Here is a 14,569-nt window from a genome sequence, read left to right on the forward strand (position 1 = left end):
AAAGAGGAATACTGTTTTTTTTTTTTTGAGTCTCGCTCTGTCTTTTTGTGAGTCTCGCTCTGTCTGTTTTTTTTGTTTGTTTGTTTTTTTTTTTTTGAGTCTCGCTCTGTCGCCCAGGCTGGAGTGCAGTGGCCGGATCTCAGCTCACTGCAAACTCCGCCTCCCAGGTTTACGCCATTCTCCTGCCTCAGCCTCCCAAGTAGCTGGGACTACAGGCGCCCGCCACCTCGCCCGGCTAGTTTTTTTTTATTTTTTTAGTAGAGACGGGGTTTCACCGTGTTAGCCAGGATGGTCTCGATCTCCTGACCTCGTGATCCGCCCGTCTCAGCCTCCCAAAGTGCTGGGATTACAGGCTTGAGCCACCGTGCCAAAAAGGAATACTATTAGTCACCTTAATGTCCATGATCCTTATTAGATCACTTTCTTCAAAGACTGAAAGTGCCAGCCGCAGTAGCTGGGTGGTGCCAGGAGTAGCTACTGGAATGGAAACCATGGTGACCAGGACTAAAGTCCCGGGAGTCACCATTTTACCCAGGGTGGCGTGTCCCACATGGCAAGGCAAGGATTGTGTCCTGTACAGAAGACTGTAAACCCTGCCCTGCCCTGTGATTCTGGTGCCTTCTCCAATCCCAGCCTCAGACTCTGGGAGACCCTTGGCCCCCTCCCTTCTTCACTGGCCAAGGCTGCTCAAAGCCCTGGACACCTCGTGTTTATATCAACAGAGCAGTTGCTAGAGGAAGCAGCCTCCTGCCCTCCAGAGGGGTGTCTGGTGCCCGAGGCCTGTTGTTTGTGTACCTTGTCTCAGTAGTGACCGGAGGGGCAGGCACGCCTGGGCTGGGTCTCTGGGCAACGCAGTGTTGGGGTCCCAGCTGTCCCTGCACATAAAGCACCAACTCAATGCACCCCTGACGTATCCTCTTTCAGGGAGTGAGAATTTAAACCTTCCTCTGGTGAGGCTTCTATTTTCCACCAGCCCCCCTCCTGGCCTCTCTGCTCCCTTCCCAATGAGGGCAGCTCCACATCCGGCCAAGATCCAAGGAACAACCGTGCCTGACCCTGTCCTCTCCTTCTCAACCACCTCCTGGAATCTCTGAATGTTTTCTGAAATGACCGTGGGAAATGGGACAGGGAGAGGCATGCTGCAGTGTATCCCAGGCCTAACGCAGCTCCTTCCAGCCCCTGCCATCCCAACAAGAAGGGGGCAAGGACCAGCAGAGACAGGATGGGAGGATTCCAATTTTGGTTTCCATCCCCAGATACTAGCTGTCTGGTGTCTCTTAACCTGTACCCCCACCACACAGAGATACACACACACACACACACACACACACACACACCTTCATGTACCAATTACTTCCTAGAGTCTGTTCTTCCTGCAAGAACTCCTTCTCAGCCCCTTCAACTCCCACTGGTCTCTGTCCTTCCCTTCTCCCAGTGCTGGGCCTCAGGGGTGCTGGCAGCAGTTGAGACTGAATGGTGAAGGAGGTAAAACATGACTCTGGAAGCACATGGCTCTGCCCTCTCTAGCTGCATCACCTTGGGCAAGTCACTTAACCTCTCTGGTCTCAATCTCCTCACCAGAAAAATTAGGATAATAGTAGTACCTACCCCAAACATCCTTGTGAGGAATAAATGAGTTAACCTACATAATATTTTAGGGCAATGTCAGGATGTCAGCTCTCCTTGTTACTAAATTCCAGGGAATATGACACAGTAGGAGAAGCATGGAACTTGGGAGCTGACAGATTTGGGTTCAAATCCCAGCACCCCCCCGACTCCACGTGTGACCTTGAATGAAATACCTTACTGCCCAATATCCTCCTGTGCAGGGGGGAGACTATTGATAGAACCTTACCCAATAGGGTTAACACTGGGGATGGGGTGTGCCAGTCCTAAAGAGTATAGAGGCAGCTGTAGGGAGAGGAGTCAAGCTCCTGGCATCTGATCCCCCAGATTAGTTGTTGCACTCTGGGGTGAGCAGGGTAAACTGGTATGACTTGGAAAGGAGAGCCAGAGACCAGCCAGGAATTCAGGCCCCCAGGAGGTGCCATAAATAGCCAGAGCAGATCAGAGGGCCTCCAGGGATGGCAGGTTGGGAGACGAGGAAGGCTCAAAGAAGCAGTGAAAAAGGAAGCTGTCAGTCATCAGTCTGGGGGCAGACCCAGGGACCTCTCCCAAAGGTCAAAGGGAAAATTGTCTATAAGTAAGATAGAAGAAAGGGGTCAACTCTTAAGAAAGGACCAGGCTGAGACCACCTGTGCACCATTCACTCTGACCTGTTGGGAGAGGCAGGAAATTCTCGCCACACCATTCACCTGTGGTCTTCACAAGCCCACTCTGCGCCCTATTTTCTGCTTTTTGACCATTTGGAAATAGAAATCAATAGCACAGCCTGTGTCACAGATGGGAAAACAGAGGCTCAGAGATGTCAAGTGATTTGTCCAAAATCACACAGTGAATCAGGGGCTAAGATGGGGATATGAACATAGAATATTTTTTGCCTCCTAATCCAGGGTTATACTTGACAGCCAAAATAGAAGGCCCTGTCCTCAGGGAGGAAGTCTTTCTTGCAGGAGAACAGTGAACTGAAAGGATCCATCCTCCTTGCTTTCCTCCCCAAGACATTTTGCTCTTCCTCCGTTGATCCAGGCATGTCACCGTAGCTGGGCCTGGGAAGTGGGAGACAGATGCACATTTATAATGCTTCAGAGATGTTTTATCAAAGGTAGCTGTGTGCAGCCCTGGGACTAGGCTGAACTTGGGCTCCAAAGACCTGAACTCAAAGCCCATGTGATCTTATACAAATCACTTCACCTTTCTCAGCCACAAGTCCCTAACTTGCAAAATGAGGTCCATAATTCACACCCATGTGAGACTGGTATAAGGACTAAATGAGATAATGCATGCTTGAGTGCTCGATTAATGCCCCAAATATGATAAAAGCTGGGAGCCCCTGGTGAGGCAGCACCTTATTCATCTCTGTACTCTTGGTATTTACCATAGCACCTGGAACATAGGAACCTCTGATAAATGTTGACTGAACAAGAAAATGAAGTAAACTCTTTGCATTTAAACGTGGGATGTTTGTGTCATAACACATTCTTTGTAGTTTATCAGCTGCCACTGTTTTTTATTGTGGACACAGGAACTATTACCTCTACTCTGTGCTTTATTCTCCTGGAAAAATGTTTGAAAAAATAAGATGTGGATAAAAATGCTTTCAGTGGCCGAGCGCAGTGGCTCATGCCGCCCAGCACTTTGGGAAGCCGAGTCAGGCAGATCACAAGGTCAGGAGATGGAGACCATCCTGGCCAACACGGTGAAACCCTGTTTCTACTAAAATCACAAAAATTAGCCGGGCGTGGTGGCACGCACCAGTAGTCCCAGCTACTTGGGAGGCTGAGGCAGGAGAATCGCTTGAACCTGGGAGGCGGAGGTTGCAGTGAGCCAAGATCATGCCACTGCACTCCAGTCTGGTGATAAAGTGAGACTCCATCTCAAAAAAAAAAAAAAAAAAAAAAAAAAAATGCTTTTAGTAGTAAATCCAAACGGTAGGGGACCATATAATTTATTGTTCACAGCATGACACCTTTGGGAGTAAAGGGGTGCTATTAGTAATTATGTCTGGACAACAGGAAGAAACCATGAGCATCCCTGGCAAACAAAATGCTGGGCATCACAGTAACGGAGCACTCTGCTGCTCACTCTCTGGAGGAGGGAGCCCAAATCTTCCAAGCCATCTTGACTCCTCTTCTCCAGTCAGACCCTCTAAAGGGTGCCCTACCCTCTCATCTCCACCAGCCAAACGCATTTGGAGCTGTTTTCAGATCCACTCCCCAGTGTTCTTAGGTTCCTCATTTTCAACCTACAAGTGACCCCGACCCCTTCCTTCTGCTTCCCTGAGAATGGCCTAGAGTGTTTGCACTGCTCTAAACACAAAGACTTTTGCCCCTGCTAAGTACCCATCATGAGAGCTGCAAAAATCATCTAACCATCCTCTGCTGCTGTTCCAGCTCAGGGTCTTTTCTAGGAGACCCCATCATCTCTCTCCAGCCTCAGTAGGTTTCTCATTGGTCCCCAGCCTCTGCTCTTCCCAAGTGCTCAGACCACCTGTCTCATCTGTTCAGAGACAAAGGCTTCCCACCTCACTCAGAGAAAAAGCAAGGTACTTATGACAGCCCATAAGGCCCCAGTCCCTTTTACCCTTGTTATCTCTTTGATCTCTTAGAACTCTCCAGTCACCCAGATGTCCTCACTAGTTCCTCAAACACCCCAGGAATGCTCCCTTCTCAGAGCCTTTGCTCACGTTGTTCCCTTCCTTGGAACGCTTTCCTCTTATATATCCAAATGATTAGTTCCCTTGCCTCTGTCACACCTTCTTCAATTGTCTCCTTTTCAAAGTCCTTCACCCTGGCCATCCTATAAGGATGTAACCCCACCTCTTAGCACTTCCTGTTTCCATTTCCTGTCTTTTCTCCTTGGCACTTATCAGCACCAAATAGACCATGTATTTTACTTATCTTATTTGTTGTCCAGTCCCTCAAGCTCCACAAATCATCACAGCAGGGATTTTCGTTTGCTTTGTTCTGTTGCCATACTCCCAGTACCTGAAACAGCACCTGGCACAGAGTAGATGCTCAATAAATATTTGTTAAGATGAATAAAAGACTGACTGTGAGGCCACATAGCACGGAGGTTGAATATTTGGCCTGAAGTACAAAGGCCTGCGTTTTAATCCTGGCTCTGCACACTTCTGTGAGTCTCAGTTTACCTGTAATGTGGGATAATACACATCTCCTCCCACGGCTGTGGCAAGCATACATCTGATTTCATCTAAACCCACGGCCTGGCCTATTTCAAAATCTCTGAGCTAAGTAAATGGCAGCTATTGTTACTCAGAGAGGCTCCTGATCGATTTGACATTACATTATGGCTTCGTAATAGGCAAATCAGCACCCGCCACTTTTCAGTCACAACTCACACACTTTCTCCCCAAATTGTCAGTTTTGATCCCACCTCTTCCCGGGCCCCTCCTTTCCTAAACCCACGTTCCCCCAGAGGAAATGGCCTGGGTCTTTTTGCAGTCATCCCCTTTCAACACACATCTCCTCCTGCTTAAATCTCAGAAGGCCACCCTCCTAAATCTCAAGATGCCTGCCCTGGGGCCCCTTCCACACTCTCCCCCAGTGGAGCTAGGGAAGTTGGGTGGGAAACAAAGGGGAGAACATGAGGTGAGCTGAAAGGGAGAGGGAGAGGAGAGCAGGCCAAGCCATACCCACCTGCCAGGTTCCTGTCTTTGCCTACTGATAAATAGGGGATACTAATGGCCAGATTTTCCATTCCCCCACCCCAGCACCCGCCGTCACTCAATTAAAAAAAGATAGAGGGAGAGAGCCTGGGGGAGGGGCAGGAGGCCTTGGCTATAAAGCCTGTGGCTAAGTGGGGAGAGCACGAAGTCTGGCCTGCTGGGTCCTTTTCCCGTCATCCCCAGCCAGATTTAGCTGCTGACAGCTGCTTGGGACTCTGCCGCCAGAGCCTGGCCCAGATCTGCCTGCCTCTCCTTTCTCTCAGTGACTCCTGAGCCACAGACCCTCCATGGCCCAGAAGGAAGAGGCTGCTGCAGCCGCTGAGGCTGCCTCCCAGAATGGGGAGGATCTGGAGAACCTGGACGACCCTGAGAAGCTGAAAGAGCTGATTGAGCTGCCACCCTTTGAGATTGTCACAGGGTAAGCCTCAGATGTGGGCCAGGGTTCTGCTCCCTAGAAGAGTGCAGGCTTGGGGTAGGCTGTGGAAATTCAGGATGGTATTTTATTAGGCGTCAGGGCCAGCTACAACCCTGCAGCAGTGAGAGTGCACCAGTGGGCACGGCAGGGGTGGTAGGGGACCCAGCAGCAAATTCTCATGGCTTCTTAGGGTGACACCTTGGGCTCTCTAATCAGGGAGAGGTAGGAGGAGCTCCTTGGAGGCAAGAGCCCAGAAAATAAAACCACCCTTCAGGCCTCCTGGTATTGGGACAGCCACCTGCCTCTCTGGGTAGAGGCTTAGTCCCAGGGAGTTTGGTGAGGACAGAGGATGAAACTGGCACATCTATATGTGGCTCCGGTCAAAGCACCCCTTCCCCTCAACTTCTCTCTCTGTTCCTGAGTGGGTCTCTCCGCTAGCCATAGGCCTCTAGCCCTTTCTTTAGAGCTTCTTCCTGGAGTAGAAGCTCCCAAGACAGGAAAGATAGATCCATCCTTTCCTAAGACTCAGAAGCAGCTTTTTTCTTATTAAATCTATTCTGAGCCTCCTCAGGGGCTGTTCCACAGAGAAACAGGGAAATTACATGCAGATAATGCAGTCCAGGAGCTTATGGACACAGGAGCTGTTCCAACATGTTCAGGCATTGCCTAGAGGAAATGGGACCCAAAGAAAAGGTTCTACAGATTGCAAGGAGCGGGCTGTGTGCAGGGTACCTCTGTCTTATCCAGATTATGCCATCTCCAGGAAGAAAACTAAGTAGGCTTCTTCCTCTTCCCTTTCTATTCCTGTAGTGGAAGACCCTGCTAAATCCTGAGCAAAGAATAAAGGGAATCTATGAGGCCACATTTCCTCCCTGAACCAAACGTTTTCCTCGTGGGGTGTCCAGCAATGCCCACAGGCAGAGTGGGTGCGAGACTAAGAGAAGTTTCAGGAAGAAAGGAGGCATGATGCTTTCATGGGGGAAAGGAAGCCCTGAATGGCAATTTGGACTTGGTATTTCAAGCTTGGCAAGTGATTTTCCAGTCAGCCACAGTTTTAGCACTTATAACATGAAGAACCTATACTAGTAAGGTCCCTTCCAGCTCAGATGTTTTCTGATTTCCAAGAGAACCTAAGGGAAAATGCATCCTATTTCCTGAGGCAAGAGTAGCCCCTGAACTTCCATTTGCCCATGCCCACCCAACTAATCTCACCCTCATCCTAGGATTAAGAGAGCAGCTGGGCACAGATTAATATAGACACAGGGAAAGCCTAGGGCAGCCTGGCCAGGACAGTCCTCAATTCCAGTGGCTTTCTTATGGAAGGAGAGCCTTTTTCTAACACTCAAGCATGCTGGTACACACTATCCTTAGTCATACACACACACGTGTGCACACTACACTCTGTGTGGCATTCCAACACAGAGGCAAGGTGAGTCAAGAACAGAATTAGACTGTTTGTTGAGCTAAACATGCTTTGGGGGTCCCAGAGCAATGGATCCTGAAGGGTTAAGTCCACTGATATAACTTCTATTTGTCCAGGGCTTTATAATCACAACATAGTTTCATGAACATGAGACCATTCAACACTCAGCACAAAGGTAGGAGAAGGAGATGTATTATTGCCACTTTACAGAGGGTGAAACTGACACTCAGGGAGATTGAATGATATGTCCAAAACCACAGAACCAGGCACATCTTCTGACTCCCAGCAAAGTATCCTTTCTACTGGTCTCTTATTCATTCTGGGTTCCAGGTTTCCCAGAGCTCCACGTTACCTCCATCTGGGAGGTAGAGAGGATCAGAGGCTTCTGAGGACCCAAAGCTCAGAAAAAGAGGCACAGACGGGGCAGCGTTTTCAGCATTCTGTGAGCAGTTCAGGTGGGAGGTAGAGCCCTGAGTGTTTCCTGGCCACAAGTAACGGCTGTGGAGAGCTGTCTCCTGGGCTCCTCTGGGTAAACAGATGGCTTAAAATAGCCCAGAGGTGCAGCTGGGTCTGTACAGGGACAGGGTGAGGGAACAGCTTTCCTCTCCTTCCCTCTTGAGATGCATTCACCCCAGGACTCCCTCCTGGAGTCAAGGGGGTCACCAAAGCAACTCCTTTTCTAGCCTGGTCTCCAATAGTGAAGATCTTTAGTGCTCCTTATATTTGGGCCACAAACTAGCAGAAGAGCAGGTGGCTTTTCAGGAAACAGTCCAACATGAGGAGGGGGTAGCTGGTAGGAAGGAGAGATGCCCAGTTCATGGTTGAATAGGGCATTCAGGATAGAAAGTGGAACTGAGCACATTAACAAAATAACATGGTAGAATGTTCTGGAAAAGGGCCTAAGACTGCCGTAGCGTGCTGAAGCCAGCTCCTGTTGGTTCACAAGTCTCTTCCCAACTCTGCATCCAGTGATATCACCTCAGGAGCTTGAAATCTCCATAATGGGAGTACTTACCTTATGGAAATCAGCAAACTTTAGAAATCAGGGATTCTTCCTTCTATCAGAAAGCTGAGCGTTACACTTACCAGCACACCACTGAAAACCAGAAACCTCTGAAAGTGAGAAGAAGAGCAGTGGAAAATGGATCGAGTTTGGTAATGCTTAAGATGGAGCTCCAAAGGATACAATTTGAGGCCTGGAGAAGGCATCATATGTATCATACATCAATTTCCTTTTTGTTTTTTGGAGATGGGGTATTGCTTCTTGCTTTGTTGCCCAGGATGGAGTGCAGTGGTGCAATCACAGCTCACTGTCGTCTCAACCTCCCGGGCTCAGGTGATCCTCCTGCCTCAGCCTCCTGAGTAGCTAAGACTACAGGTGAATGCTACCATGTCCAGCTAATTTTTGTATTTTTTATAGAGATGGGTTCTCACTGTGTTGCCCAGGCTGGTCTCAAACTCTTGGCTTCAAGCAATCCTCATGCCTCAGCCTCCCAAAGTGCTAAGACTACAGGCATGAGCCACTGTGCCCAGACTAGCTTTGAGTGTTTACTGTTGTCCAAAACCTTAGAAGTTGGATTATTCATTCTTTCAGGTGAGGAAACTAAACCTCAGAGGGATTAGGTCATATGGCCAAAGCTTGTAGATGGAGTAGGATGTGAACCCCAGGACTGTCTGACTGCAAATCATCACACTGCATCCAAAAAACCAGAGAGGATTCTTTTTATATTTACTGGATAGGAGTTGATCATTTACTGCCTGTTTCCCCCATTAGTATTCAACCTCTATGAGGATAGCACTTTGTCTTTTTCACTGCTTTATCCTTAGCACCAAGCTCCTGATAGGCACTCAATACGTATTTGTTGAATAAATTAATGACCTAATGAATAAGAACCTCTTGTGTGGTTTTTAGGCTCTCTGTCAGACAAGATAGGGAGTGAACTGGGGGAGGGTTTCTTGAGGACAGCAGCTCAGTGTGTATGAAGATCCAGCAGCACGAGGCTTAGGTAAGAATCCCCCTGGCTCATGCCTGCTTCCGGACACAGCACGTTTTAGTGGAGCCTTGGGGCACCAGAGCTGGTTGCTCCCCAGCTTTCCAACCCAGTGAGAAGTGACTGTGACTCTGCCTGGCAACACCCTTGATGTGAGCTTGGCTTTGTCTTTAGTTATGTTGTGTATGTTTTTACAGAAAGCAGAACCTCCTATCCAAGGGATTATTAAGGAACAAAGATAAATGGCACACAGAGTGATTCTTCTTCCAACCACTTCTTTAGCTACCAGTAGTTTACTCTGGCCATGTAAGGAACACAGAGAGGCAGTGTACAGAGGAGAAGGGCGAGATAAGGAGTGAGGGGACTTCGACACCAGTTAACACCAGACACAGCCCTTTACCCTCACCCTGGCCTCTGGAGCACGCTGGGTGGTGTGTCATCAAGAAAAAAAGGTGATCCACTGACTCTGCCCAACCTGCCTTCCACAGTGGGTTGGGGGCAGGTCAAAGCTCAGGTGTAAAGACCATGCCTCCCAGGGACAACAGGCAAGTCCAGGGCTTCCCTTGGGCAAAATCCCATCCAGTCCCACAATCCGGAGCTCCCTTCTCAGCTCTAGGGAGTCAGGCTGCTAGAACGCTCTGCTCCTGCTCTTACTACTCTTTCTGATTATGCCCACTCCTTGGTATCCACTTTGAAAAGTGCTCTGAAAAAGGAGAAGGCCAATGAAACCAGCAATCCTCCCTCTTTCACGCTTCACCAGTAGGTCTAGTGAGGGAAAGCTGAAACAACTCAACACATAATAACCCGTGAGTAGATTTTTCCACTCATGGATTATTCTGGAGCAAATGTTTAATCTCAGTCCAGCTTCAACTGCCCTCTGGGTTGCTTCTTTTCACAATATAGATTTATGCTTAGAAAATTCAAATGTTTTGAACGTGAACCTGAAAAAAAAGTATTACATTTACTCACATTCCTTCTCCCTCCATCAAGCAGATTATCTTCCCATTTTTTTTTTCTAGATATTTGGACTCTCTGTTTCCTCCCAAGTGGAAGAAGCCTAGGTCTAAGTAGATGAAGTGTGACAGGCTTGTTTGGAAAAAGTATGAGGAAACGGTGCTTAACAAGGTGCTATCAGAGGCTGGGGAGAGGGAATAGAAATCAGGCTGTAGGTTTCTATGCATGAGGAAGTGACTGGATCAGGGAAAGAAATCTACTACCAGCATCTCTCTCCTGACCACCACCACCACCCCCACCCCACCAACACCACACACACACACGTGCACACACACATACACCTCTACCGGTAAAATATTTTCTGGGTTAAATGTAAAGGACTATAGTTAAATATGATACTTAGACCTATCATGCTACTTTAAAAAATCTGCTGGTGATTATTTAACAAGTCAGGTGTCATTATTTACTTCCTTTCACTAGTGGGCATAATAGTGTTAATTTATTCTGTGAGTCTACAAAATTGCCCGAGATGGCCATGTTGTCTAGCTCCCTGTAGAAATTCTAGACCTCTATTACCTCTGTTCTCCTGGTTTTCCCCCAGGACCTAGCTATTTCAGTGTGTGAGAGACCTAAAGAATCTCATCTGACCTTTTTGCTCCTTCTAGAAGACCAAGAAACCCATTCAGAAATCAAGCAAGTTTAGTCTCTGAGCAAACCCAAGGGAACGACTAGGAACCAAACCTTCCCTGCCTTTCCTTTGCTCCTTGAAAGCACTTCTTTTCCTGAGGCATCTAGTCCAGAAGGCTCTGCTGAGGGACAGAGTAGATTCTAGGGCTGCTCGCCAGAGGGGTCGGAAACAGGTATTTATAGAGATGACCTTTCTTCCTCTCCCTGAGGTTTCAAGTTTCTCTGGGTCTTCTCCTCTTGCCTAGGGAAGAGGAGAAGGGGAAAATGTCAGAGCTTAAGGAGGGCAGAAAGAAACAGTCACCTCACAACCATCCAAGCCAATTTGCAATTGCATGCTGGGCCAAATTCACACTGGCCTAAATTCATACTTTCAGCTGGGCTATACTGAGCAAAGTTGGAGCCATGCTTTTGGGAGCTTCAGAAGGAAAAGAGGGACCACACAGCAACTACTGTTCAAGCCTCCAAGCTATTTGAGTAGCCATGAATACTTGCAAGGGTTCCACCTGACAATCCATCATATAGGTGGCCCTGGATTAGACTTGGGGAGGGGAGCAAAAGGGCTTGAAGACCAAGTTTGGGCAGGAAAGGTAAGCTCTGTGCTTCTCAAAAGCAAAACGGCACTCCAGGGACTGAAGGGACCATTTGGCAACTGGTAAAGTTCAGGAGTGGTCTGGTGGGGTGACTACCTTTAGGGAGCACTCACTGTAAGTGAATGCCTAACACGGACTGAGAAGAGGAGCAGGGAAACATCAGGCTATCCATTCTCCTAAAATGTTAAGTAAACAATAAACACCTCCAACTAGGGACAGAGGGGCTTAGAGACCTAAGTATAGTACCTGAAGGAATCCTGGGGCTGGGTCCTCAAACACATCCATCTCCACAGTGGAAAACGAACCTGACAGCAAGGGACATGGAAAGGGTGGTGGATACATTTTGGTGATGGGCGGAGGTGAGGGAATCCTGCAGGGAAATAAGTCAAGTTTACTCATATCTTTGGCATCTGCTGCTTATCCCTAGGCAGCCAAGGCCCTGGGATACCAGGGATTCCCCTGCAGCCCAAGGAGTCTGGTGACTTCTTTGCGTAAAGAGAACAGGTGGAGATAGGCAATAGTAGAATCAATGGTGCCATAGCTATCTCTTGGGGTAGCCAGAGAGATTACATTTTTAAAAAGGAAAACATTGAGTCTTTCTAGCTGGTATTCATCTCCTCCTCTCCTGACATTTTTCATCTCTCCCATTAAAACTTCATTTTCTTTGGCCTTCAAACTTGCACAAATCTTGCCTATTTTAGAAAAACACACACACATACACATAAAAGTAAAAACAATCTTCAACTCTTTTTTCTTCTTCTTGTTATTACCAAAAGTTTCAAAATTCCTGGCCTTTCCCCGCTATAGTTAAACACCTATCATGCTACTTAAACAAATCTGATGGTAGAATGTTCTGGAAAAAAAAAAATCCTGCTGTTTTCATTTCCTAACCATCCATCTCCTCCTCAAAGGCACCCACACAATTCATCACCGAGTCTAGTGTCCTAAGACACCTACTGAATTTGTTCAATTTGAGGCTTTTCCTTAGCTTCACACCATATGCCTATTGCCACCAGAATAATCTTGCATGGACATCACTTTTATTGTTTTCCTTCTCAAGAACCTGTAACAATTCTCTACTGCCTCCTGAATCAAGGCTATACTTTCGAGAACCTTCATAATACTTCCCCTACTGTACCTATCCAATTTTAGCAGTCTTGTAATGTTCTCAGCTGTTTCGTTGACATCTTCTCTGTCCAGCTGCAATCTAGCTGCTAAATTATAAGCATCTGGAGGGCAGACACCAAGTCCTTTAAGATTTTGAAGTGACTCAATACTAAATACAGGCTTAATTATCCCAAGATACCCTTGAGTAGTCTGGCCTCACAGACAAAATTTCTTGGACATTTACCATGTGACAATCCCTTTACCTGAAAGTTAACACAGACTTGAGAAGTAGTCACTAGGAGAGCATGGTATTGCAAGTTTTAGGCCATTTCACGCCAAGATGCAATTTACATGAGTTACAAGGAAGAGAAAAGAAAGCATAAAATGCCTGCAAAATCTTTGTCTTGCTGTGTCTTGAGAAATTTTATATGCTTGCTACTTACCTGGCCACTTATTGAAATCATCCAAAGAGCTTTTTAAAAATACTGATGCTTGGACCAACTCTCCACATGTTCTGATTTAATTGGTTTGGCATGAGGCCCAGGCATTAACATTCTTAGTCTTCTAGGTGATTCTAAGGTATAGGCAGGTTAAAGATCAACGATTTAGAAATGTAGGGGTGTGTTGTGCTGGAAGAGAGATGGTGGAGACAATGTTTGGAGACCCTTCCTAGTAGGGTGACCAGAATGCACACCTCAATCCAAATTCTCCTCTCCTTCAGATAGACCCTTTTGGATTTTTTAATACTTTTTTTTTTTTTTTTTTTTTTTTGGTCATTCATGTTACCACAGGCAAGACCTATTTCTAGTAAGAGTGAATGCATATCTGAAGTACTGATCTGGAAGAGCTACCTACTATAGGCTGGTTCTAGAAACAAGAACTTATTATTCTTTCCTGTCCTTCTGTCTCCTTGACCTACAGAGAACGGCTGCCTGCCAACTTCTTTAAATTCCAGTTCCGGAATGTGGAGTACAGTTCCGGGAGGAACAAGACCTTCCTCTGCTATGTGGTTGAAGCACAGGGCAAGGGGGGCCAAGTGCAGGCATCTCGGGGATACCTAGAGGATGAACATGCAGCTGCCCATGCAGAGGAAGCTTTCTTCAACACCATCCTGCCAGCCTTTGACCCAGCCCTGCGGTACAATGTCACCTGGTATGTGTCCTCCAGCCCCTGTGCGGCATGCGCTGACCGCATTACCAAAACCCTTAGCAAGACCAAGAACCTGCGTCTGCTCATTCTGGTGGGGCGACTCTTCATGTGGGAGGAGCCGGAGATCCAGGCTGCTCTGAAGAAGCTGAAGGAGGCTGGCTGTAAACTGCGCATCATGAAGCCCCAGGACTTCGAATACGTCTGGCAGAATTTTGTGGAGCAAGAAGAGGGTGAATCCAAGGCCTTTCAGCCCTGGGAAGACGTTCAGGAGAACTTCCTATACTACGAGGAGAAGCTGGCAGACATCCTGAAGTAGGGCAACTGGGCTCGGCCTCACGTGAGTTTTCCTGGTGCCATGGCACCATCACTTTATGATGTTAACTCCAGTAGAAGGTGTGAGGTCAGGTAGAATGAGTGATACATCTGATTTTCCTTTGGAAGGGTTTCATTTCTCTGCTTTTGACTGGTTGTAAATATAGTTTAGAACATCATGTCTCTTTACTCTGAACCCCTCTCTAAACTTTTCCCTCCCACACTTCCGTATCAAAGTAACTTTCCCCTAACTTACAATACTCAAGGTTGACAGGAATCCTAAAACTTTCATGAGACAAGATGACCTTCTTTGGTAAGATTGAGATGTGCAAGGACCTGCTACTGAACCACAGCAGAGGAGATACTGAAATCCTCTGAGTATGCCCCCGTGTACATGTCAGAGATTACTAACTCTAGACACCTTCTAGATGTCCTGCTCCCATATCCACTGGCAATCTTACCATTCCATTTTTCTCTAATGAATGTTTTTCAGTCCTTCAGGGCCAATTTTTTCACTTACGGTAATTTTGAAATTCCCCAAATGTACTGGTATTTAACTTTTTTTTAGCAAGACCTGCTTTCATGTTTTCAAACAAATGGCTACACTTTGAAGGAGACCAATAATTGCTGAGT

At 47.2% G+C, this 14,569-nt stretch overlaps 1 protein-coding gene across 1 annotated transcript; it reads left to right on the forward strand.

Annotated features, from left to right (window-relative positions):
• The first annotated feature begins 5,522 nt into the window (after nucleotides 1-5,522).
• APOBEC2 (apolipoprotein B mRNA editing enzyme catalytic subunit 2) lies at nucleotides 5,523-13,940 on the forward strand. The gene is made up of 2 exons (XM_007972645.3): nucleotides 5,523-5,726; nucleotides 13,397-13,940. The coding sequence occupies exons 1-2, from the start codon at nucleotides 5,596-5,598 to the stop codon at nucleotides 13,938-13,940; spliced, it is 675 nt and encodes a 224-aa protein (XP_007970836.1). The 5' UTR covers nucleotides 5,523-5,595.
• The last annotated feature ends 629 nt before the right edge of the window (nucleotides 13,941-14,569 follow it).

This window comes from Chlorocebus sabaeus, chromosome 17 (genome assembly GCF_047675955.1).
Source record: "Chlorocebus sabaeus isolate Y175 chromosome 17, mChlSab1.0.hap1, whole genome shotgun sequence".
Taxonomy (NCBI): domain Eukaryota; kingdom Metazoa; phylum Chordata; class Mammalia; order Primates; family Cercopithecidae; genus Chlorocebus; species Chlorocebus sabaeus.

Bases quoted from the DNA above. Each gene is read 5' to 3' on its own strand.
- APOBEC2 (XM_007972645.3), top strand. From the start codon at position 5,596: ATGGCCCAGAAGGAAGAGGCTGCTGCAGCCGCTGAGGCTGCCTCCCAG. The intron at 5,727-13,396 runs GTAAGCCTCAGA...CTTGACCTACAG, and splicing joins CCCTTTGAGATTGTCACAGG to AGAACGGCTGCCTGCCAACT.